The sequence below is a fragment of the Lepidochelys olivacea genome, assembly GCF_965140295.1.
Source record: "Lepidochelys olivacea isolate rLepOli2 genome assembly, chromosome: 3".
Lineage (NCBI taxonomy): Eukaryota > Metazoa > Chordata > Testudines > Cheloniidae > Lepidochelys > Lepidochelys olivacea.
The window spans coordinates 197939009-197964647 of record NC_140413.1 but is presented as its reverse complement, the minus strand read 5'-3'; the positions used below and the strand labels follow the sequence as shown (position 1 = coordinate 197964647).

Sequence of the window (25639 nt, the reverse complement as noted above, 5' to 3'; positions counted from 1 at the left end):
TATTAAAAGCATAAGTGGTATAATCAAAATGAAGAAATTCTACATTAAACTTTAAAATAAGGATAAAAACTGCCCTTTGTTCTTTTGCACAATTCCCACAATGGAATTTAATCTGATTTAATTGGAGTTAAATGGACATCATTATCCCTGAAAAAAATAAGACTTTAGGTATACTATATACCAGATAAAAGCGGCAAAGAGTCCTGTGGCACCCTACAGACTAAGACGTATTGGAGCATGAGCTTTTGTGGGTGAATACCCACTTTGTCGGATGCACGTACGTGTCAAATTTGTAAGTACTTACATTGTGGACATGCTGCAGAGTAAATTAAGTCAATTCTAATAGCACAATACTCCAATAGCTTAATTTAGGCAGCACAACATGTACTATTACAGATGCACAACTATGCAGGCAAGACCGAGTGCTGGCAAGACTACAAAGATGTTACCATACTAGTTTAGCACCCCCAATGTATATGCTTAATAAAAAAAAAAAAAGCTAAATCTATGGCAAGACCAAGGTTTCTCATAAGTGGTTTTAAAGGTATAGTAAAATATAACTTACACAAAGTTCTCAAGTGAAATCTTCAACATAAATCTATGAACAAAAGCTCTCTTTTACCCACAGCTTATTAGCTGAAGTAGTGTTGAATGATACCGAATAAGAGACGAAGAGTGAAAATAAGCAGAACAAAACATTTTGGACATTAAACCAAAATTTTATTTAATATGGCACAACATTTTACAGAACAACAGAAGTAAAACTAACCCTGCCTGAAGGCATCATAATTGAATTAAAAGAATCCCTAAAAATTCCTTAGAGAACTGCATTATTATACAAAAGGTTATTCTTTGTGAGGCACACAAAATTCTCACGGTATGAAAACCACAAAGAGAGAGACCCATTTATATAGAAAACGTACAGAAATCTCCAGTAATCAGCCAACATTTAGCAACAGTTACTACACAGTGGTATCTAGAATAATGCAATTATAGCCTGTTTTGGATAGACTAATCTGTCTCAAGTAACACTGTTGGCAATTGTCGAACTTTTTAATCACTAATTCAGACTACATTACTGTCATACTAGTAAACCTAGATAAAATTCTGGCTCTGGTACAGAAAAAACTTAATTTAAAAGAGCTTTTTTATAATGCAATATGGTAATTCTCAGTTTTAAATGTACATAACACATTCAATTATGTTAATCCTTAGGGCCACAAAAGATGACAATTGCCTTCATAATAATGCACTAACTTTGCAATTGTTACCTGTTTTGCACTTTTGGTTTGTCTTATTGTCTAGTTGGGCTGCAGTATCAACGTTAATACATGAAATGTCATGCCAATGCACCAAACACTTAAACAGTTAAATAACTGCAATGTTGACAAGGTACGATTTTAAAAAAATAGCAATTTACATCTTTCATCTCTTTTGTTCACTGAGGCAATAGAAGTTTGTCCCCATCTTAATATTTTCCCCTTACTCTTGTATTTCGTCTTTGTATACTATATCCCATTCCTCTTTTGTATTTTCTTATTGTATCTTTTCTCTACTTTTCTCCCTTCCACTTTCCTTTTCTTACTTTCTACGTATTCCTCTCTACCTACTTCATTCCTTTATTTTCTTTCCCTGTTCACTTCACTCCCAAGCTTTTATTCTTTAAACGGTAGCTAATTCCCCCGCTCCCAAACTACCTTTTATTCTTTCATACAAAGATCAACTGACATGTTCATTCAGTAGCCTTGGTTCTGGAGGGGTATAGCTTTCAAAAGGGCTTGAGCTGCTTACGAGCTGAAGGAGGACTTGCAGATAGCCTTCAAAGACCCACATTTAAGCCCGGGGCCTTCTGAAGCAGAAGAAAAAGAATGGATGTATACTTACTGCATCCAGGTATTTATTGCAAAACTTGATTGTCAACGGAGACTAAAACAAGTGCTGCTACAAGGTCATAAAGTAACCTAGTTACTCAGAGTTACAAACTGATTGGTCAACCACACATCTCATTCTGAACCAGAAGGATGCAATCAGGCAGCAGCAGAGACGACTCCCGCAAAGAAAAGACCAAATACTGTACAGTACTATGTTAAACATCAAAATAAAGACAGAGTTTAAAAAAAGATTTGACAAGGTAAGAAAATGGTTTCTGTGCTTGTTTCATTTAAATTAAGAGGGTTAAAATCAGCATTTTTTCTGTAAAGTTTCAAAGCTGTATTAAGTCAATGTTCACTTAGACTTTTGAAAGAACCATAATGTTTTGTTCACAGTTACAAACATTTCAGAGTTATGATCTCCATTCCCAAGGCGTTCGTAACTGAGATTCTACTGTATGTGCATATACAGTAATTCTGATGAGCCTTAGGATGTCAGGAGTACATTCTGAAGACACATCAAGAGCAGGAAAGCAAGTAATCTTACCTGCATGAATAGCCACTAAAGTTTAACAAGCTGGCTAGTCAAAGCTCTTTATACTACCTGGCTGAATTTACATGGCATGAGAATCTAAAAAGCAAAGTGTTTACATTTAAAGCTGTGTTTCCACCTAGAGAAGAAAGAGAAAGGTAGGACTAATTGTCCACCCTATTCCTATTCCACCTGCTCCTTAATATTAGGATACATAATATCAACCTGCTTTGAAAGCAGAGCTGGTTAAACTAGCTTGTGCAAAGTGTTTTAAGATCAACTTCAGGTCATTACAATGGCTGTCAATTAATCGCAGTTAAAGCCCCCCCCCCCCCCCCATCCTCCCTGTAGTCACTCCCCTGTCTCCCAGACCCTGCTTCTGCTCTAAAGGACTTGTAGGTTCTAAAGTGTTATGTTGTTTCATCATGTTAAAATAATAATAATAATTCTACACTTCTAAGTTCAACTTTCATGATAAAGAGATGGCACTGCAGTACTCGTATGTGGCGAACTGAAATACTATTTTTTATCTTTGTTACAGTGCAAGTATTTGTAATATAATATACAGTGAGCCCTGTACACTTTGTATTCTGTGTGGTAATTGAAATCAATGTATTTGAAAATGTAGAAAACATCCAAAATATTTAAATAAATGGCATTCTATTATTGTTTAACAGTGTGATTAAAACGGTGATTAATCTTGATTAATTTTTTTAATTGCATGACAGCCCTATTAGAATCCAAATGTTTGTTTTTTTAAAACTGCTTGCTGCTTTAGACAGAATCCCAGAGAGAGCAATATAATCTTAAAATGAAACCTCCTATGGCACAGGTAACTTTACAGAGTCCAGGACATGACCTTCAAATGGCTCTCAGAAATAGAAACCCAACTTCATCAGTGGAGCTAGCAATAAGCAACTCTGATTTATAATCGATCACAGAAAATGAGAACAGAAACCCACAGGCTCTTCTGCCATTGATTGTCCAAGATACCAGACCTTACAAGCTGTTTATTGCAATCTACAGAAACTGTAAAGTTAGCTACCAGCCCTTATGTTATGAATCCGGAGAAGGGCCATGTAAGTAACAGGCCTTGTAGAAATCAGTCGAAGATGGAAGGCAAAAGAGCACTTCAAACCACTACTATCCAGCTGGTGGGATAGAGACAAGAGAGATTTGGATCCATATAAAATTTCAAACCTTTAAATTTTAATATGAACTACATTTATGACCCCACAGAGAGCTTCATCTCTCACTGCTTCATACTTTTCTATCTTCATCATGTTGCTTTGGAAAAGTATTCCCAAATGTTAGTGCATTGTGCTACACACTAACTGCAGCTTTACAATGTAAAAAGTTTTGAACACAAATTAAAATAATGTTTTATTTTAACTACTAATATGAATTTTTAATACTTATTTACTGTGAAAATGACCGTTAGAACTGGATAGATGAAGGCATAATAGAGATGGTAAAGGAAGTTTTGATTCTTAAATTAATATTGAGGTCTCTCTGCCTGTTCAGCTGTAACCTGCAAGAGCCTTAAAAACACAAAGTCTCCTAAATGTATGAATGTGGGAAATTAAAACACGCCTCTAGGTCCTTCTTCCCTATGGAGGAAGAGGGCAAAAAATAATTGCAGCATAGGAGACTACCAAGAACATGACATATTTGACCTTCAGGGATAATTCTTACCCTGCAAGCTGAAAAGACTACATGGAGAAAGAGCACATCAAGGAGGGTAAATATCTTTTTTTTTTTTTTTAAAGATTTTTTAAAAAAATTCTTAAGTATACAATATTCATTTTGACAGTGCCCATTTAAATCAAAGGTAACCTAAGATGACAATCTAATCTTGACATCATAACATGATCTGTGTAGATTGGAAGTATTTTTTGGACACAGACTTCATGACATGAGTGCCATTAACTTCCATTGACATATTGTTTTGATGCTACATCTTCTCCTACAGTCTTCCAATTAGCATCAATATTAAATTGTGATAAAGTTTATAGGAAGTAATTACAGTGGATAAGCTCAGTTGCAAATCATAGAATATCAGGGTTGGAAGGGACCTCAGGAGGTCATCTAGTCCAACCCCCTGCTCAAAGCAGGACCGATCCCCGATTAAATCATCCCAGTCAGGGCTTTGTCAAGCCTGACCTTAAAAACTTCTAAGGAAGGAGATTCCACCACCTCCCTAGGTAACGCATTCCAGTGTTTCACCACCCTCTTAGTGAAAAAGTTTTTCCTAATATCCAACCTAAATCTTCCCCGCTGCAACTTGAGACCATTACTCCTTGTTCTGTCATCTACTACCACTGAGAACAGTCTAGAGCCATTCTCTTTGGAACCCCCTTTCAGGGAGTTGAAAGCAGCTATCAAATCCCCCCTCATTCTTCTCTTCTGCAGACTAAACAATCCCAGTTCCCTCAGCCTCTCCTCATAAGTCATGTGTTCCAGTCCCCTAATCATTTTTGTTGCCTTCCGCTGGACTCTCTCCAATTTGTCCACATCCTTCTTGTAGTGTGGGGCCCAAAACTGGACACAATACTCCAGATGAGGCCTCACCAGTGTCCAATAGAGGGGAACTATCACGTCCCTCGATCTGCTGGCAATGCCCCTACTTATACACCCCAAAATGCCATTAGCCTTCTTGGCAACAAGGGCACACTGTTGACTCATATCCAGCTTCTCGTCCACTGTCACCCCTAGGTCCTTTTCTGCAGAACTGCTACCTAGCCATTCGGTCCCTAGTCTGTAGCGGTGCATTGGATTCTTCCGTCCTAAGTGCGGGACTCTGCACTTGTCTTTGTTGAACCTCATCAGATTTCTTTTGGCCCAATCCTCCAATTTGTCTAGGGCCCTCTGTATCCTATCCCTACCCTCTGGCATATCTGCCTCTCCTCCAAGTTTAGTGTCATCTGCAAACTTGCTGCGGGTGCAATCCACACCATCCTCCAGATCATTTATGAAGATATTGAACAAAACCGGCCCCAGGACCGACCCTTGGGGCACTCCACTTGATACCGGCTGCCAACTAGACATGGAGCCATTGATCACTACCCGTTGAGCCCGACAATCTAGCCAGCTTTCTATCCACCTTATCATCATACAAGGATTGGCCAACAATAAGGCTAACTAGCTTTCACACACGTGGGAATGGGCCTTACAAGCATGCAGATATATTTTCAAAACAGGATGACTAGCTCAGATGGAGAGCTCCTCATCTTGTCTATTTCATAACCTCCATATCTCCTTATCAATGCTGAGTCTGCAATGGTGGATTTTACTGTGGAATCAAATCTTTGCCTCATAATTGTGGTGCAGAATCTAAGTTTGCATAAAAAGAGTAAGCATACATTTTATACACAAACAATCTATGTTAAAAAATTAAACTTGCACAGTCAAGGAAATGCAAGAATTAAGGTTGTCTGTGTGACCTTAATTTGGCCTTCTTTTGTGTACGCATTATGATACAGACTTAATTACATGATCACATATTATTTTATTCCCACGCAACCTTAATTCTGGAATTTCTGAATTTTGAGTGCTTGATTTACAAACTTAATAATGTTCTTTTAACAGTTTGTGTACAATTAGCTAGTTTTTAAAATAGCAAACTGAAAATCAAACAAATTCATTGTGTGGCATCATACAGACACCACAAGGGTCATCAGCAGGATTGGAACCTTTAAATCTACTACATGCTTGAGCTCTTTGAGTAACCGATAGCAGTAGTAGGTTGTCATCCTTTGTGCAGAGCAGAACTTTAGAGGGGGAAGAGACACATACTTTGCCAGTAGGTTTTCCAAGTATTTGCTGACAGCAGAGGAATTCTGAGACTCAGAAACCTTGGGTTCCATTCCTGGTTATGGTAGGGAAGTGCTGCAGAGGGCACAGATCATTCTGCTCATTACCTGCAAGCTTGACCCCTTCTACTTCATCCCCTCCAAACTTTCCTTGTCCCAATATTGTCTCTTTCTCAGGCTGGCTCCTTGTCCTAGTCCAATTCTCCTCACCTTGGCAGGCCCCATCTCCATTCCTCATGCTTCTCATCTCAGATCAAGCCTCATTGCCCAGCCTTTTCTAATCTTCATCCCTAGACTCCCTGTCACAGTTGTTCCCCTTGTAACTTGCCCCAGTCTTCTCTCTACTCCCAGACCCAGTCTCCTGGCCTAGCCATCCCCAATTTATCCCTACCCCACCTCAGCTCCTTGTCCGCAGCCTTCTTATCCAGCCAGTCCTAGTTCCCCATTTCCTGACTCCTCATCCAATCAGTTTCTCTCTTCCTCGCCCCTCTCTTCATGTTCTGGCTCGGAGTCCCAGTCTCCCTCCCCAGTCTCCTCATTCAATCTCAGTGTACCACCATCCCCCAACCTCCTTCCCTCTGCCTTATTTGTTCCTAATCCCAATTTCCCACCTAGCTCCTGCCTCAGCCCCCAGTCCCAGTCACTGTGTCCTGACAGACGCAGTCTCCCCTACCCAGTTCACAATCCCATTCTCCTTCCTTAACCAGTATGAGGCTCCTCAGACCGCAGCTCCCAGGCCCAAATTCCATCCCCCTTTCCACTCCCCTGCCAGCCTCCAAGCCCAGTTTCTCCCTTGCCTGAGGCTCCTTGTCCTAATCTACTCAATATTCCACCCCCACGTCTGGCTCTTGTCCCGTCTGCACTTCAGTGTGGCAGCTGCCTCCAGCACAGTCCTGAGCCTAGGTGGCAGGACACTGGGAGCACAGGACAGAGCCCCTTGCTCTCAGTTACGGTGCCCAGACCTGGTAACAGCCTAGCCCACAACAGCCCAGACCTGCAACAGCAGAGAAAGTCCTGCTCGGCCCTAGGCTAGCTATATGGACAGAATCTCCAGAGTTTTTAGCTGCTAAAAATCTATTGAGCGCATATGAAATGTGATTTTTTCCCAAGGTTTATAACTTGGCCAGACTTGGGCAGATTTTCATGGGGACTGGAAAAGTCCTAACAGAAGGCCATCCCTCTGCCAAATTTTAAGTGCCTACTCTAAAGCACAGGGGCTCTGCAGCTTTTCAAGGGAAAAAAGGTCTCCAAATTATTTTTAAGATGGGCACGTTTTCCCAAACCATGTTCTTATAAACAGCTGAATTATTCTGGCTGACAGTTTCTAACCAGCATGTAACATATCAGCCCAAACAGTTAAAGTTTGACAAAGCTACAAGCAAATGAATCAGGGTCTTGTAATAGGTCTTACAGTGTTGTGCAGCCTCACTAATGGGCAATACCATCAACCTCACCTATAATAATTATGCATAATCAATGCAAAAATCTGTGGCACACTGGAAACTGAGCAGTAAATCACATGTCTAAATAATTATCACAATGGCTACTGTTACTTATTGCACTATTCTTTGTCACATTTATTTCAATAAAAGCCTTCACATTTAATTGTGCCTCAGTCTCCACTCTGCTACGCGAGAGTACTGCAGAATCCACACAGCCTGGTCCAGTGTACATGCAGTACCATGTGCAGAGACACACTTTAGGGTTCCTCCCTTTCAAAGTTAGGACACCCGCTCTTGGTGGCTGCAGGGAGTTTGTAGGCCAGCTGGAAGTTTGTTGGGGTGCCCTGACTTGCGGCCACACATTTCCCGTTCCCACCAGAGGACCCAGCATACCACCCATCAACAGAGATCCCCAGTCCCTGGTTGGGGTGCACACCCAGTCTACGACTGTGGCCCCTCAGGTTGTGGGGGTTGAGCAATGAAACAGTCTATAGCGTCAGCCTCCTGGCTAGGACAAATAGCCAACGTCCAGAGCTCAGGCCTCCAGCGTGTGGGCTGAACTATTACAGAGTCTTTGACCTGCAGCCTCCTGGCTGGGGCAAGCAACCACAGTCTGGGACTCCAGCCCTCTGGGCGGGCAGAGCAATCAAACAATCTATAGCCCACAGCTTTCTGGCTGGGGCTGGCAACAACCAAACAATCTCAGTCTCAGGCCCCTTTGGGGATGTGGGCTGAGTGACCAATACTCACTGTCTCAGGCATCTTGGCCTAATGTTTTGTGCCCAGACAACTGCTGGGTATGAGGTGGGGTATGGGGACCTGGGCCCACCCTGCTTCACTGGGTCCCAGCCCAGGGCCTTAATGGTGGTAGCAAGGAAACAGGCGATTGCTATCTCGCATCCCAGAAGTGCAACCGGACCAAAATCTTGTTTCCCACAGCTACTTCCTACCAGTTTCTGTTGGTGCTGCTCAGTCACTCCCAGGCTCAGGATCAGGCAGCCCTTCCTCTGGTCTCTCCCCGGGTCTTCTGTGCCCTAGAGCAGTGGGTTGCCAGTCTTCCCCGCTACCAGTCCTGGAATTCTCTGAGGGCTCGTCTCTCTGTGAGAGACATCTGCCTCCTTCCGTGGTCCCGTGACAACTGAGCCGCAGGGCCCTATTTTACTTCCTGCATGTGGGGTGGGCTTAGCTGAGCTTCCCAAGGAAAACTAACCCACTCTGCACTGGAGGGACGCTACTCTGCCTCACTACACACACACACACACACACACACACACACACTATATGAACAAAAAGAAAAAGGAGTACTTGTTAGAGACTAGCAAATTTATATATATTCATATATAGCTATATGAACAGGTGACGATTATACCAGTAACCACTGAATGAGGGGAACATGGCTGCCTTTTGTAATAAAGGTTCATAATTAAGAAAACTTTCTATATTCTTGGTTGCTTCTGGATGCTAAAAAAGTAGCTGTAGCCAAGGGCACTCTTTTCTATCTGCACCTGGCTAGACATCTATGAAAACTACAGCTGACATGTTGACCCTGCCACAATAAGAGGAGGTTACTTATTGTAACTGAAGATTCTTCGAGACGTGTGGTTCCTATCTGGATTCCAGACATGGGTGCGCATGTGCCGGAGCCAGAACTGTTCAGATGTACTTTCTATTGACCCATGCGTGCATCTTCCGCATTTCTGTGTCCAAGGCTATAAGAGGCCATGTGGGTCCACACCACTCCAGTATCCCTCTTACTCACAAGTAATGAAGTCCACAGCAGAGGGGATGGAGGGCAGGTACTGGAATACAAATAGGGACCACACATAACCTCCAGTTCCAGTAAGTAATCTCCTCTTCTTCTTCTTCAAGTGATGGTTCCTATATGGATTCCAGATGTGGGAGAGTGGTGAGCAGTGCTCAGTGTGAAGGCGGGTGCGCGGACTTGCGTGAAATCACAGTCTACAGAATGGCTCGGCCAACAGTCGCATTCACCACCACTGCTGCGATTGCATAGTGAGCGGTGAAGGTGCGGACAGAGCTCCAGGTGGGAGGCGAGGCATGAAAAAGGAGGTAGCATTCCGCAATACAATGGGAGATCCATTTATGGACCCATTGCAAAGAGAGGGCCTGGCCCCTGCAGCATTCCGTGATGGTGATGAAGAGCCTGGGCAAAGCCCGGAAGGCATGGGTGCTTTGCAGGTAGAAGCCCAGCGCACAGGCGGACATACAGAGAATGCAGCGTTTTCACCCTGGGGAAAGTGTGCATTTTGGGGTAGAAGATCGGAAGGTGGAGGCTTTGGTTGAGGAGGAATGGAGAGACCACCTTGGGGAGAAATTTGAGATGCAGGCATAGGGAGACTTCGTCTTTGTGGAAGACGGTGTGCGGGGGGTTCACCCATCATAGCCTCCAACTCGCTAATGCGCCACAGTGACTGCCACCAAGATCATCTTCATGGAGAGATGGGTGAGGGAGCAGGTCGCGAAGGGTTCAAAGAGTAATTTAGTGAGGGGCGAGAGGACAATGTTCATGTCCCCACAGCGGGTAATTTTATGTACCAGTAGAAAGGCCTTGACCAGGCCTTTAAGGAAGTGAAGGGTGGTCAGGTGAGTGAAGATGGAGGAACCCATCCACAGCAGGGAGGAAGGCACTGAGTGCTGCCAGATGGACCCTGCTGGAGGAGTGGGTGAGGCCTGTCAGCTTAAATTGGAGAAGATAGTCTAGGAGGAAGGGAATGGAGATGAAGTCCAGAGGGTAACGGTGACGGTGCACCCAAGTGGTGAAGTGCTTCCATTTTGCCTGATAGTAAGCTTTGGTCAGAAGAACATAAGAATGGCCCTACTGGGTCAGACCAAAAGGTCCATCCAGCCCAGTATCCTGTCTACCGACAGTGGCTAATGCCAGGTGCCCAAGAGGGAGTGAACCTACCAGGTAATGACCAAGTGATCTCTCTCCTGCCCTCCATCTCCACCCTCTGACAACCAGAGGCTAGGGACACCCTTCCTTACCCATCCTGGCTAATAACCATTAATGGACTTAACCTCCATGAATTTATCTAGTTCTCTTTTAAACCCTGTTATAGTCCTAGCCTTCACAACCTCCTCAGGCAAGGAGTTCCACAAGTTGACTGTGCGCTGAGTGAAGAACTTCCTTTTATTTGTTTTAAACCTGCTGCCCATTAATTTCATTTGGTGGCCCCTAGTTCTTATATTATGGAAACAAGTAAATAACTTTTCCTTATTCACTTTCTCCACACCACTCATGATTTTATATACTTCTATCATATCCCCCCCTTGGTCTCCTCTTTTCCAAGCTGAAAAGTCCTAGCCTCTTTAATCTCTCCTCATATGAAACCCGTTCCAAACCCCTAAAATCATTATAGTTGCCCTGCTCTGAACCTTTTCTAATGCCAGTATATCTTTTTTGAGATGAGGAGACCACATCTGTATGCAGTATTCAAGATGTGGGCATAGCATGGATTTATATAAAGGCAATAAGATATTCTCGGTCTTATTCTCTATCCCTTTGTTAATAATTCCTAACATCCTGTTTGCTTTTTTGACTGCCGCTGCAAGGACATCTTCAGAGAACTATCCACAGTGATTCCAAGATCTCTTTCCTGATTAGTTGTAGCTAAATTAGCCCCCATCATATTGTATGTATAGTTGGGGTCGATGGTCTCCTGCTGTGCACAAGGATGTCGTGCACTGGAATAGAGCATGCTCTATCTACATGCATGCCGGATCAAAATACCAAGCCATAGGGTGGAGTGGGCCAGGGCTGGGATGCCACAGGCATCCCTGCGCCTGAGTGAGGAGGTCCCAGGGGGTGAATCTTAATATAGTTCACTGGGCCAAATACCTCCTCTGATGCTGTCCCTGAAGCAATGGTAGTGGCACTCAGTGTGGCAGATAGGGGTGTGGGTCGTGGGTTACCTTAAGTTTAAGCAGCCCACAGTGATGGCAAACAACTTACCTTCCCCTTTTGGTAGAAGGCTTTAAAACCTGGACTCCCTTGGGGGTGCTTTTTGTTTGTTTTAATCAAAGTTGGGGTTAGGTTTATTTCCAATTTCCTCCTCCTTCTTACCCTGGGTGACATGGGGATTTTCTTCCCCTGGGATTTGCGCCCCACATGGGCTCTCGATTCAACCTATTCACCAGCAATTTGTGCAGCCTCTAAAACCGTGGTAGGTTTTTTGTTAGTTTGTTTTTTTGTCGTCACAGATGGCTGCTTTTCCCTCATCTATAACTACACATAACTAAGGCTAAGATTATGTCATGGAATCCGTGACTTCCAGAGACCTCTGTGACATTTTCTGCCTAGGGCTGGAGCTCCCAGCTGGCCCCTGTGCAACACCCTGCCCCTGCCCTGGTGGGGGGACCCTGCAGCTGCCCAGCCGTGGCAGGGGGACCCCCTGGAGCTCCCAGCTGCTGCAGGGGGTGAGGGGACCCCACAGCAGCCCAGCCCCCGTGGGGGACCCCAGAGCTCTCATTCACTGCAGGTGGTCCAGGAACCCCCCCCAGAGCTGCTCAGCCACCGTAGGCAGGGGGGAAACCCCAGAGCTGCCACAGGTGGGGGGGATCCCAGAGCTCACGCACAGCAGGGGACCCCGAACCCAAGCAGCAGTGAGTGCTGAACCTGCCTCCCCATTTTGTCAGGGATATTTTTAGTGAAAGTCAGGGACAGGTCATGGGCTTCAGTCAATTTTTGTTTATTGCCCATGATCTGTCCATGACTTTTACTAAAAATATCCGTGACAAAGTCTTAGCCTTACCTATAACAATTGCTCCTGGGCCATCAGATCAAACAGTTTTTCATAATTACCTTCCGCCCCAACCCCCATTACCCATTTTCTCAGAAAACTACACATTTTATGCACATAATTAACATGAGTGAAACTGTCAAACATTTTGATATGTCTGTACTTCAGCTGATATGTGTCAGGGGTAATCTCAAACCTTTTCAATACATTTTCTTTAAATTTCATATACACCTTACCATCACCCTCCTCCATATCATTAAAAACTTGTCCGGCTTTCCCAGTTAATCTGGTTAAGAGGATAGGCATCATCTTATCCTCTGCAACTTGTGCATCCCACACAGTTTTCCCAAAGGTGGACGGGTACTCTTCAATGCAATTAGTCTTTCTGATAACAAGGCAGACTTTCTCCTATCCCTGGTGTTGGTGGGGAAGTGTACTCACAGGCTGAGGAAGCTCCTTTTGCTGTTCCAGTATTCTGAGTTGCAAAGTGTGAGGTTCCAGCTGTCTTTTGTGTGCCCTGTCCTCAGCTTCCATGTGTTTTTGGTGGGCTCTCTTCTCAGCTTCCTTGTCTTCCTGATCCAAAAATCTCACCAAGGTCTCCAAAGCTCATGTTCTTTATGGGCTGCCCAGTACTGCAATTAGGCCAGTTCAACTGCGGTGTTTTCCTCTGTGGCATCTGGGGCAGAAAGATTCTTGGACTCTCTCTGGTCAGCACTTATGAGCAAAGCTCTCAGCTCCTGGAGTTTTCTATTTATGGGATATTCCCCTCTCCTTACACAACTATTCCAGCCCTTTTCTGTCAAGACCATCATATGACTGCAGTTCACTCATTGTGACTAATGTGTAACCTTTAAACCTCTCAGTACCAAGTTTACACTTTTATCAGAGCTAGGTTATGATCTCTAAACCCATCTGACCCATAGCATGTGAATCCTGCTAAGAATACACGAGTGTCAAGCTGTCCGGAGTGGCTCACAAGCATGAGTACCAACCTCAGGACAGACTTAAGAAGTAGGGCATAAACCCCCAACTGGTTGTGAGCTCTATACTTAGATTTCACCAACCAAGTATCAAGTGTGAACTCCTAAGTCACTACAACAACCTTAACATGGAGTCACAGACAGCGCACTTGGCTACTCTGATCTATCTTGACACCCAGGCATGCTTGTTTTTGTGACAGATGGTCCTTTACACCAAATATCACAATAATATTCAGGTTACTCCCAGTCCCAAAGGGCCAGTCACTTACCACAGGTCAATTGCACCCTATATCTTTTACCAAAGACAAAGCTTGTAGCCAATCCTACAATAAACTAACTAAAGATTTATTTCTTTTCTTAGTTAATAAGAGTTAATTACAAGATTAAAGCAGGTAAACACACACACAAATGAGTTACAATCTTAGACGCCAAAAAGTAATAGAAAAAAATAGCTGCAATATGCTAGCTTTATATGTCCTTCAGGGCTAAGCCAGGCCAAGCACTAGAGAACTCTTGCTTTTGTTTAGCAATCTTCACCCCTCAGAGTTCAAGCAGCATAGGGATGCACAGGATCCTTCTTGTCAGGTATTTTTATTCCCTTCCCCCATAGTTCAAGCTGATGGGATGAGTCCACCTGCATGTCTCCTCTTCACAGGTGTAGGGGAGCAATCAACAAAGTCTTTGTTCTTTGATATTTCACAATGGCTAATTAGCTTTCAATTGGCCTTCTTGGTGGCAGAACATAATACCTTCCATAGGAAGCCAGCATTTCTACACTATTAAATGCTCCTTTCTTGTTTGATGACTCACATAATTACGGAGGACTACAATGCAAACATTTAACATAACCTTAAAACATGGGTACACTGATGTTATAAGTAAAATTAATACACACAGCATCCTACAAGCATTTCATAAAATCTAAACACTAAACCCATTCTTACAAACTTAACGTCTGTTGAACAATACTAAGACACCAGACTGGTGAGCCAGACTGGTTTTCAGCTATGTAGTTGTCAGTGTTCAGTGAGGCCCAGGGCCTTGGCATGAGCTGGCACCTGGCCTCTCAGCGTCACAGTGTTCTTTGGGGAAAACTGTTTAGACTTTATTCCTGAAAAATACTGAGTATATTAATAGTTCAAATACACTATTCAACTTGTGTAATTTCAAAGAAAGTGGGAGGCCCAAGTGGTTTGAAGACCTTGTAGAGAAGACAGGGGTGACCTGCCCAAAATTCCTTGCCACAGAACACAATCTGGTCTATGCCAGAAGTATTTTATGAGGTCAAAGAAGGAATCCTGTCTGGCAGGCACATTCTGGCAGTATCTGGAGATGCAGTGAACTCCTCCAGGGATAGAAAAATCATTCCCAACCCTCCCATCACATACTTTTCTATACTACAAAACTGTACCATAAGTTTGATGACTGAGAGTGAGACAACCTTGAACACAATTTGCCTGGTCTACACTGACTGCCAGTTGTGGTCAATACCATGAGATATAAGTCCATTGTTCATAGCAGTGTTCAAACAGGATAATAGCCTGGAAAAGGCACGGAGAGGCAGAATTATAACAAAGGGCTCTCCAAGAACCCCCCCCTCCGCTTTACAAGGAATAATCTTACGAACAGTCAGTAGTAGTTTTTTTAGATCAATCAGTTTTGGGTGGCTAGGGAAAACTTCCACTTTTTAAAAATTCTTTTTCACCTCCCTCAGAAAAGATAAATGTGAAATTTATGAGCAACCAGTTCAGTGTCTTGAGTTTCCTGTGGGTAGCTTTCTGGCAAGACAGCAATAATCATGTGTGTGTCAAGGAAACCAAACAACATTTTTATACATAAGCTACAGAATTGAATGCATTATTTAAACTGAAGTTATCACTAAATATCCTATCCTGCAAATCAGGGAGACATGGAGAATGACTCCATAGTTAAGCGTTAGATACAACGGAGGACAAACACCCCATTATTCAGGGATGTCATTCAATTTAGGGTAAAATTTACCAAAGTGACTTCAAAATTTAACCCTCCGTATCCAAACACCATTATAACTATTTAGAGGACAATTTTCTTTGTAACATTTCAGTAAAATATTTACTACCTTTTTTAGAGGAAGCGTCTGTTCCTTTTTTGGACTATCTTGTTTCATCAAATTTCTGAGGGTTATTCTCATTAAAAATAATGCCACGATTTCCAATCTTCACTCTCACTCCCCCATACTCTTGGATAACAGTAGAGACACACCACTTTCGACGTTTTAAAATTAGACACATTCTTGTCCTCCTTACTTGGGGTAACCTATGTTACACCAGAACTAGCCAATAGAGCTGTCAAGTTACATCAGCTACTTCTGCCTTCAGATGCTGCCAACCTGCCTCCCTAGCCGCACTGCTTAGAGACCATGGGGAACGAAGGAGACAAATAAGGCAGCAGGCAGTATGGGGGTTGGCTCCTGGGAGGGAGATGGAGGAGCAGACAGATGAGCCACAGGAGAACGGCTTTGGAGAGCTATAGGTTAGCAGGGATGTATGCAGGGGTTGTGATGGGGAGATGGGGGGGGGGGAGGGAGAGCATAAGACGACTTGTATGCAATCAGTGCATGGGGTGCAAGAGGCAGAGGGAAGCCCAGTGTCTGTGCATCACAGTATTGGTGTTTGAAGAATAAACTCTTCTTCTGACAGACAAGCTGATGCCTACATGCAGAATCATGGGACCCCCTCTCACCCTAGGCATCCCCAAATAGCTGAATCAAAATCCACTTCCCCTAAACCTCCCAATCACCCCCTCTAAGTTCCTTAGAGCATCAGACATCAGCTCTACAGGAATTGGGGACCGGGGGGGTTGAAAGAGATGAGCAGACATGCAGAGGGGACATGAGGAGTCAGACTATGGGAGAAAGGAGGGCGGGTGGGGGCAGAATGGAGCTTGAGCTGGGAGATCCAGAGAGGGAAAAAAGAAGAAGACATCTCTTTGAAAAACTACCTGCAGCACAAATCCCTCCTTCCTCTTGTTCTATACTGGCTTTAAAGTAAGGATCAAAGACGTAAAGCAGTGGATCCTGCTCCTTTCCCTGGCCTGGGTAAATGGCTGCTCCCTAGCAGAATCCCCCTTCTCTCCTTGGCATGGATAAGCAATGTTTTCTTTTAGCTTCCCCTTCCGCTTGGTTGGCAAGATGACTGCTTCCCGCTCCTGTTTCAATCCACTTTAAACACTTCTCAAACACATGCAACTTTCTCCCTCAGCACAAAATGTTAGCTATTGAGAAAGCAAAAAACAACACCATACTTCTTCAGTAAATCACTTCAAGGGATCTAGTACAAACGTTGAACAAACAACCTCAAACATAAGTTTTATATTTTATTAACTTAACCACCTCCACTAACAATCAGCAGCAACAAACTTAACTCGAATTAGCTACTAAAACTCTTCACCATACTCTAAACTAGGCACTTCAATCATGGAACATCCATTACTCCTGGTTGGAATGAAAGGTTCCATGTTAAGTGTGGAGGTGGTGACTAGTAGCAGGTGGTATGTTTGTGTCATAATACAGAGCAAAAGTCACTGTTACATGCTGAAAGGGCTAGTAATGACTTGAGACATTGATTTCCTGCCCTTAGTATGCTTTTATTGATGTTACATGGACTTGAGCAACCTTGAGTGATTTGCAGTTAAATATTTTGTTTGGAGAGGATAAATTATATGCATGTAATTTTTAAAGAGAAATATCTTGCATGCAAAATTAGGACAAATGGAAAATTTGCTATATCATGAATTCTACTGAACTGTCTTGTTTGCTCTTGCAAAACTTGCCTTATGAACTCTATACATGGCAATTTTATTAGTGTCAAACACCTTGGTGTGCGAGGCTGCTCTCTAGAACAGGACAGTTCTCATGTTTGGGGGCTGAGCTCCAGGCAGGACTGGCTACTCACTGATGTAATGCTCTCCTCCTATGTAAAGTAGACATTTAGGTAAAATTTTCAAAATTAGTTAACTGACTTTAGTAGCACCTTCATAGCCTAAGTCCCATTTTCAAAAATGATTTAGGAGCCTACAAATCTTTGGAATCTTTAAAAATTTTATCCTACATTTTTGGCACAAACATCATAGTGTACACAATAAATTAATTAACGAACTGAACACTTCATCTAAATTGATATTTAAAAATACATTTAAACTAACTTTTTCAAGAACAAATTATTGCTATTTGTGTAATTACTGTTTACAATATACTTACCCTGGATTATAAAGCATGACAGCTGAGAGGTTCTCACAAGATTTTGAAAGATCTGTCATAGATAAACTGAAGGAAGACAGTAGTCCACTCTAACAGAACATAGAATTAAAAGATTATCACTAGTATTAAAGAAACTCTGCTGTGCTTACAGAAATATTACTTTTTCTCCTTGACAAAATATGAACTATTTTGATGTGAAGCAACGCAAAAAATAATCTAAACCAGTGAATATTTAAACATATTAGAAACAAAAATTATTAAAAGATCTGAATTCCTCAGGTACTCACCTTTCTTTTTTCCCTCAGTTTGGCAGCTTCCTTGGGATGATTAAAGCGAAACATATTGGTTCTCCCAAGTAATATAACAGCACCTGGCAGGAAAAACACACACACAGGTTTATTGACAGCATACTATACCAGGAGATATCCAATAATTTCCTCAGTCATCTGACAAGAGCACTGACTTCTAAAACATAAGACAAAAATGAAAAAGCATTATTCTAACAACTAAGGTTTGGGGTTTTTAAAAAAATGTTTAGATGGAGCTGGAGCTGCATTAATAGTTGTTGTAGTATATACCTTGTTCCTCCCTATTACTACTATAAAATACATAAGATGTTAGGTCTTCTACAAAATATAGACTAACCAAGTCTGGACTATTTTGTCCAAAAGAACAGAGGCAAGCAGTGGAGATGGCAGTAGGAGATTTCTCACACTGCTTTACCTATGTATAACTCAAGGCCCATTTGGAGAGATCTCTTCTTTGGTTAGAGGACAGTTCAGTCTCCAACCCATTTAATCTCTGGACTCTGAAAGGTGCCAGTTATTGTCAAATGTAACCTGTCCACTACTCAACACAGATGAAAACACATGCCGAATGGCAATGACTTTCAATCACTAATGATCTGAGAGAGCTGAACCAGCTACTATACGTTCCGAAGACTCCATTACCCTGTCATCATCTGTACTCTCAGCCATTCATTCCTCCAACCAGAAACAGATAAACATTGATCCAAAGCTCTCCATTATCCAAAAGAGGGTCATCTGACTATGATACTGAAAATCTATTTCATGAACCAAAACCATGACTATCTCAAATTATTCAATAGCCCCCCATTATATTCAGATAGGTCAACATGTTCTGTGTTTAATCAATTACAGGTGACAAATAAAAACACATTTCTGGGCAACTACTGCCAGATTTGAAGGACATTAAAGCCAATTTTAATAATATTCTAATAACAACTGTGTTGTCAATGGTGTCTTACTGCTATAATAAAACAGAAACTCTTTTTAAATAGCCATAGGTTTACCTGGTTTTATGGATGAAAAACTTGCCAGCACAGTCAGGCAAAGCTTGAGGAAAGGTGTCATATTTTACTTCAATAAGCCAAGTATGTTAGGATCAAATTCTGCCCTTAGATAGTAACGTTCCACTTGATTAAGAGAATCTGCCTTACTGAGAACACAAGTTGGTTTTTACTGTGATCACAATCTACATGGTCTTCAATAATCATGAATAAAAATTTGAAGTGAAGTTCTGGCCCTGGTGAAGTCAATGGCAAGACTCCCATTGACTTCGATGAGGTCAGCATTTAAGTCCTGATATATAGGCAGCACCCCAAATGGCCCTACTGGAGTTTCCTGTTAGACTTGTGGTTATGGCATTTATTTCAGGTGATCTAGACTTCCTAATGTATATATACTGGTAATGAGAGCAGCAAGTCTATCGGTCAAAATAATTATACAACTAAAATGGAAAACTGACATCTTCAGATGTGAGCAATTTTGCTAATTTGCAGAAGTTTCTTTCCAGTGTAGTGCAAGATCTTTAACATTTTGTCTGAATACTTAGAAGAGCATGAGTATCAATTGGTATAGTCTCCACTGATTCTTAAAGTAAGCATTCATGTTTGTTTCTGATTGTAAGTTATTGTGTATATTGTATATAATGTGGATGCCATCTTGTTCCATGGCCTCCCTTCCTTTTTGTTCTACTTTGAACAAAACTTGGCCAAAAAAAAGTTTTAATAATGTATTTGTAGATATTATTTATACATTGGTAATGCCTGCAGATTCTCCTTATGCTCGGTACTTTGCACACGCGGAAGTGCTTTATAACCTAAATAAATCTGGCAGACAAAGGGCATGAGAAAGCAGGTGTTATCCCCATTTTTCCAATTTGGAACAGAGGCACAGAGTGCCTGAGACACATGCGGTGGGGAAGGTTACACAGGAAGCCTCCGGCAGAGCTGGACATTAAACCTAGATTTCCTGAGCGCTAGTCTAAGGACCTAAACAGAAGATCATCATTTATTAGTGGCCAGTACAACTGTTTACTGCAGTGGCTTTGTTTCTAGAGTTGCTGTCCTAAATCATCAATTTGCTTTTGACAATATTCAAAGATTATTTACAGGCAATATTTTAATAGCAAACAGCAAGAACACAGTTTAATTTTGGCACAGCAGTCTTCTTAAAATATTTGTCAGACAACTCTCTTCTTGAAATGGTTGATGAGGGATGAATTTAAATACCTGGGGCATGTAGTGTGCTCTCAATTCATTATGGAAATCAATATAGAAAAAGCTTGCAAAATATAAACATCCTTTGCAGACGGCACCGAATGTTGGCATTATCACACAAAAAGGTGAAATCAAACATCCTTTGCTTTCAATTCTGGATTATAGTAACAGTGCTATTGCATTTCATCCCAGTGTAATCTTAAAAAGATTTACTGTTCATGAAGGTTTGTGTTGCAAAGTCATCTCGATACCATCTCTGTAATTTACGTGATGCAGTTGGCCTTTCTGTCATGAAATGCATTGACTATACTTTTTTATGAACGCACATTAAACAGATTCCTGCTGGTCATAACCACTACAGCTTAAGTTGTAAAACTATTTCCATTCTACCACTATTTCATATGATTATAATTTCCCCAAATATATTCCTTTTCATTCTTGGTCTCTGCTGGAAGGTTATTTTGATTAGTTTTAGAGGGTGGAGGGGGACTGATTTCAGTGAAACTCCTTAATCTATTTCAGAGTGAGTGTAAAAATCATTCATTGTAAAAACTTTAACCACCAAATGAAAACAACAAACAAGTCAACTAAAATTTCAGAATCAGTATGTAGATAAGCATTGTTTCTGCAAATCTGACAAAATGGTTTTAAAAATAAGTAGGAATGTTTTAAACTAAGTGATTACGCATACAAAGGAGGACACTTCATTGTTAGCTGCACATTTAGATTGTTATGTATCTAAGGTACTTACATGGCTCCCATCATTATAATATCTGAATGCCTCACAATCTTTAATGTATGTATCCCCACAAAACCCTTGTAAAGTAGAGGGAATGTTATTATTTCCATTTTACAGATGGGGATTTACATTTTACAAACTAACATTTTAGTATTATGCTTTCTATTACTTAAGCGTGATTATACAATTTTTATTCCAACTTGAGAGCACTTATTTAGGTTAGTATCAACATTAAAACAGAACAAAAAACATATTTAAGTCTAACCAAAGTTTGCACAATATTTGCTAAATAAGAGGTCACATTGTATAATCATGTAATATTGAGCAATGCAATTACCCATCAGAATGTGAGCAAAGTGTACAGTTAACGTTGTCATGGGAACAACTGGATCTGCTATGGGCTGCATGATTTATTAATTTTTTTTAATTTAAGTATCTACATTCAGGAAGAGTGTGAGTAAGTGGCAAAGGAAAGGGTTTATCAGACAGCATCAATAGGCATGTTCCCTACCACTCGCGGAATTCTTATCTGGTAATGGAATTGATTTCTCCCCACTCGTATCCAGTTTCAACAGAAAAAAAAAACATTTGGATGAAAATAAAATGTGCACGTTCTGCACATTATATCACCACACATATCCCCACCATATTGAAAAAAATTGTTGCCACCATTAAAGCTAATAGATGCATAGTGAGAATCTCCCTGGTTGTAAGGCAAAAGTTATTTTTAGTTGAATTCTAAAAAAAAAAAGGGGGGGGGGATTTTTTAAAGTAAAAATGTGATGGTATTTTGGCCTAAATCTGGATCCAAACTGGTTTTAGGCTTGGATTTATTCCAAATGGAAAACAGTCAAACATTTAAATATGTATTTAATGCTGCTGAAAATCTTGTAAAATGTTTTTATTAGGTGAAAATATTACAGTAATTACAGTATTACAAATATTACAGTTGTATTTAGACAAAAAGCACATTAACTAGAATTTACAAATGTTTGAAGTAATTTGGAGAAGGAAGTGATAATTATGTTCATTTATTCCGAGGGAAATCTAAACACTAACACATTTCTAAATAAATGGTAATTTACTAATGAAAGGACACATTTAAATGTCTCAGCAGTAAATTACAAATACCGAGAGCAGATATTTAAAGGTGCTGAGATTCCAGGTTGAGAAAGTAAACATTAATAATCAGTGGTAAGATACGTGTATTACAGAACAGCATGACAAGTAGCTAGCTAATGAGTTCTGTGGGGGGGTGAGGGGTGTGTGTGTGTGTGTGTGTTAATAACTTTAGCACCCTTGTGGCCAAGACGGAGTCTGCTCTGCAGGCATCTCTGTCCAAGAAAAGGCATGTGCAGGAATATAGCAGGGAAACTCCCTTCTACCCCAGGAACACCTCTTCCACACCCCTGGAGTAAATACACACCCATCTAGTAAAGGCAACTAGGCTGGCTCCTTCTTATTTCAGCTCCTTTGCAGTTATATGCCTAGATGGATACAGAAGTAGCTACACTGCACCACGCCATCAGCAAGCATTCAATGAACCACAGTTTGAGAATCACTGGCTTAAACAAACAACAGAAAATCCTGATTAAATAATTTTAACAAAGGAAAAATTCCTATACTGGGCAGCAAAACCTTATCTGATACAGTCACATGATTTAATTCAAATACTTCTGACAGCAACTCCAATCTGCCCCTTCTCATGTGGACTCAGCACAACTGAGGAGAGCCTCACCCTGCATAGTATACTAAAGGGCTCCTCCACAAATCCTAACTCTTGGTATGCAATGGCCACACTCACCCCAGTTGTGCTTGGGATATGCTCTGGCACTAAAATTTCACAAAGACTACAACAGACCACGGCCAATACAAATCTGCAATAAAATGTTTAGACATTTTATTAGGGAGAAAAGACAGCTGCTTGCCAAAAACCTGGTTCAAACCAACAACCTCTATAACTTATCCAATGCAAACCCATGCAGCCCCTACACCAAATATTCCAGAGAAAGTAAAGGGGTCAAGAAAACTTAACTGTACTTGCAGTCTGCACCATAAGAAAAATTCCTTCTCATCCCCAAATGAATTTAATCACCTAAACCCTATAGGATGCCATCTTTCCATGGCAAAAACTGTGCCACCAAATCTAACTGAATTGCCTATACCTAACCCCATTCACACAATTATCCTCCTACAACAGCAATTTTGGGGGAGTCTAGGAAGATGGGAAGGGGGATGCTTTTGTTGCTGGGATGGAGAAATCTGCTTCTAGCCCTTTGGAATGGTGACCCAACTGAATCAATGAGCAGGCTTGACAATCCCTAATCAAGCCAACTAGATCTCTTGTCTCTTTCCCTAATCCTCATGAGAGGAACAATCACTACACAGGCTTGAGAGAGGGGAATGGAGTTCAAAATTTTAGCTCCTTCTAGGGCCCAGCTGAACTTTGCCCTATTTAAGGTGAGACAGGCATTACACTGAAACTGAACTCCTTCACACCTCAGTTGTTAAAGTGCAGTTTGCCCTTTAATGTCAATGCTTTTAGCATTATTCAAAGTTAGGATTACATTTTTAGGTGCTTAAAATAAATTGAAAAATAAAAGTGCAAATAACCTTAAAAATATTAATGAAGGTGAACAGAAAGAGGCAGAGTGCTTCTTGTTCTTGCCAGTGATAAAGGCAGGCTACAATTTACCATAGTTCTATGAACATATTCCCTGCATTGTTGCATGGATCCAAACAGTAGAGTGGTTGCAACAAGTGCTCCCCACCCACCTTCTTACCTTTTCTTCCCTCTTCTATGAATAACCCTCACTTACACTTCAATGGACTCACACCAAAATGTGTATCAGAATGCTTACCAGATTCTGGAACACTCCTAGGATTTACTGCCATAGTTGGAGTGTGTGTATGGCCATTAAAAGGAGGGAGCATGGAGATATTTTGAAACAAGCAACTAACTTTACAGAAGAAACCCAATGATTTCTTCAAGTTAAATGTTCTGAGTTCACAAAAATCACCAGAGGTGAATGAAATGGCAATACTGTAAATATGAAAGTCCTCATTCATATTTGGGTGACACTACAAATAATGAAAAATTACCGAGCCTCATACAATTTGGGAAGTGTTGTACTCTGTGCTTCAGATGTCATCATCAGCATGCTGGGACAGGCTACTGCCAGTCAAGTAAAAGCAATTCCCCTCTTATGTTGCAATAAGTTGACAAATTTATGACGTGGCTGCCAATGTTGAAGAACAGTTATTTACAGGAGTTCAGGAGAGAAAGTACTTCTATATGAAAATACTGATGTGCTTTCTGCCCAAATTAACATTTGTTCAGTATGAGTGGGAAAGATCCATACATTAAGACTTCTTGTTTTGTTGTCCACTGACGCAGGACATGCTACTGGAGGAAAGGTCTCTGAAGCTTTCCAACAGACAATTCTTGACACTGGGTTGGATTGGCATGATTGTGCTGCTATTTGCACTGATGGTGCCCAAGCCAGGACAGGAAAACACAGTGACCTTGTGACTAGACTCGCATCTATTTCATCCCAAACTATTTGAAAATTTTCAATTCACCACCAAGCTCTGGTGGCAAAGACAATACCAGTGGAACTAAAAGAGCTACTTGATGAGACTATAAAAGTTATGAACTTTAATAAAGGGAAGCCCACCATGGGTTCTCCACTTGGGGGCTGCGACCCACAGAGGTGTCACAATCACCCAACGCTTCATGCATTGCTATATGAATGGGGGGTTCTGGGGTAGTCCTGGAACAGGAAAGGTTGAGAACTTCTGTTTGAGGTCAGTCTAAAAACTTGAGCTGGTGCAAAATGTATCCATTGGTGCCTCCCAATGGCAGCACAATGCACCCGTGCTCCATGATCTACACTGGCTGCCTCTTGGTTTCTCGATTAAATTTAAGGTTTTGTTTTTAAATCTACAAATGCCTTAAACAGCTTGTGATTTTCCTGTTTGGGACGTCACCCCTCTCCTCATACCATTCTCCTGCAGCTGCAGTCAGCAGAGGTGCTTGAGCTGGATCGCCATCTATTTAAAAGGGATTGGCAGGAGTGTATGTTCTCCATGAAGGGCCTGCAGGTCTGGAACAAACTCCCTCTGTCCAAAATAGTCCTGCTCTGTTGGCCTTTAGGGACTTGGGAGGCAAGGGGGGGGGGGGGAAGAGAGGGAGTAGCAAACATGGACTAGCATTCCTTTTCATTATTATAGATATACAAACAATCTGACTTTTAACCTTTCATAGCCTTCTCTTCTTGTATAAAATCCATAAATTCAAATATTTAATAACAATGAGTGTGAATTCATAACAATGGTTTAAACTTATTAAACATTCTCTTTCCATTATAATATTTCTCTAGTTCAACCACAGAAACCTAAAATAAAGGCTCTACTGATTATTTTGGGTAGTGAGGGAGGAGGAATGGAACAGTAAAATTAAAGCTGAATTTAACAACTGTATCCTTATGATGCAAAGGCTTTTCACAGTTATCACCAGGGAGAAACAAAACACTATGAGAGAAAATATGTTTTTCTGAGCAAATACCTTGGTTTAGTTGGGTGGCCTCTGTAATCTGAATTCCATTCACAGAACACTGTGCTCCATTCAGTGGTATTAAATTCACTGTACCGCTGAGATTTTCAAACACGCAGTGCTCACTTTCCAAATCAACGCCATGAAGAACTAAAACACCCCAGAGCAAAGAAAAGAGTTATTTTCCTAG

General features: G+C 41.4%; 1 protein-coding gene across 3 annotated transcripts in view; it reads right to left on the bottom strand.

The window, feature by feature from the left end:
- KIF16B (kinesin family member 16B) overlaps positions 1 to 25639 on the bottom strand; it is a 243612-nt gene that overhangs the window by 104982 nt on the left and 112991 nt on the right. For all 3 annotated transcript variants that reach the window (XM_084622343.1, XM_084622344.1, XM_084622342.1), the window contains exons 15-17: positions 25462 to 25599; positions 17922 to 18004; positions 17635 to 17723 (exon numbers count right to left, since the gene is read on the bottom strand). In XM_084622343.1, coding sequence (XP_084478469.1) covers positions 17635 to 17723; positions 17922 to 18004; positions 25462 to 25599 — 310 coding nt within the window. The remainder of the gene's footprint in view (positions 1 to 17634; positions 17724 to 17921; positions 18005 to 25461; positions 25600 to 25639) is intronic.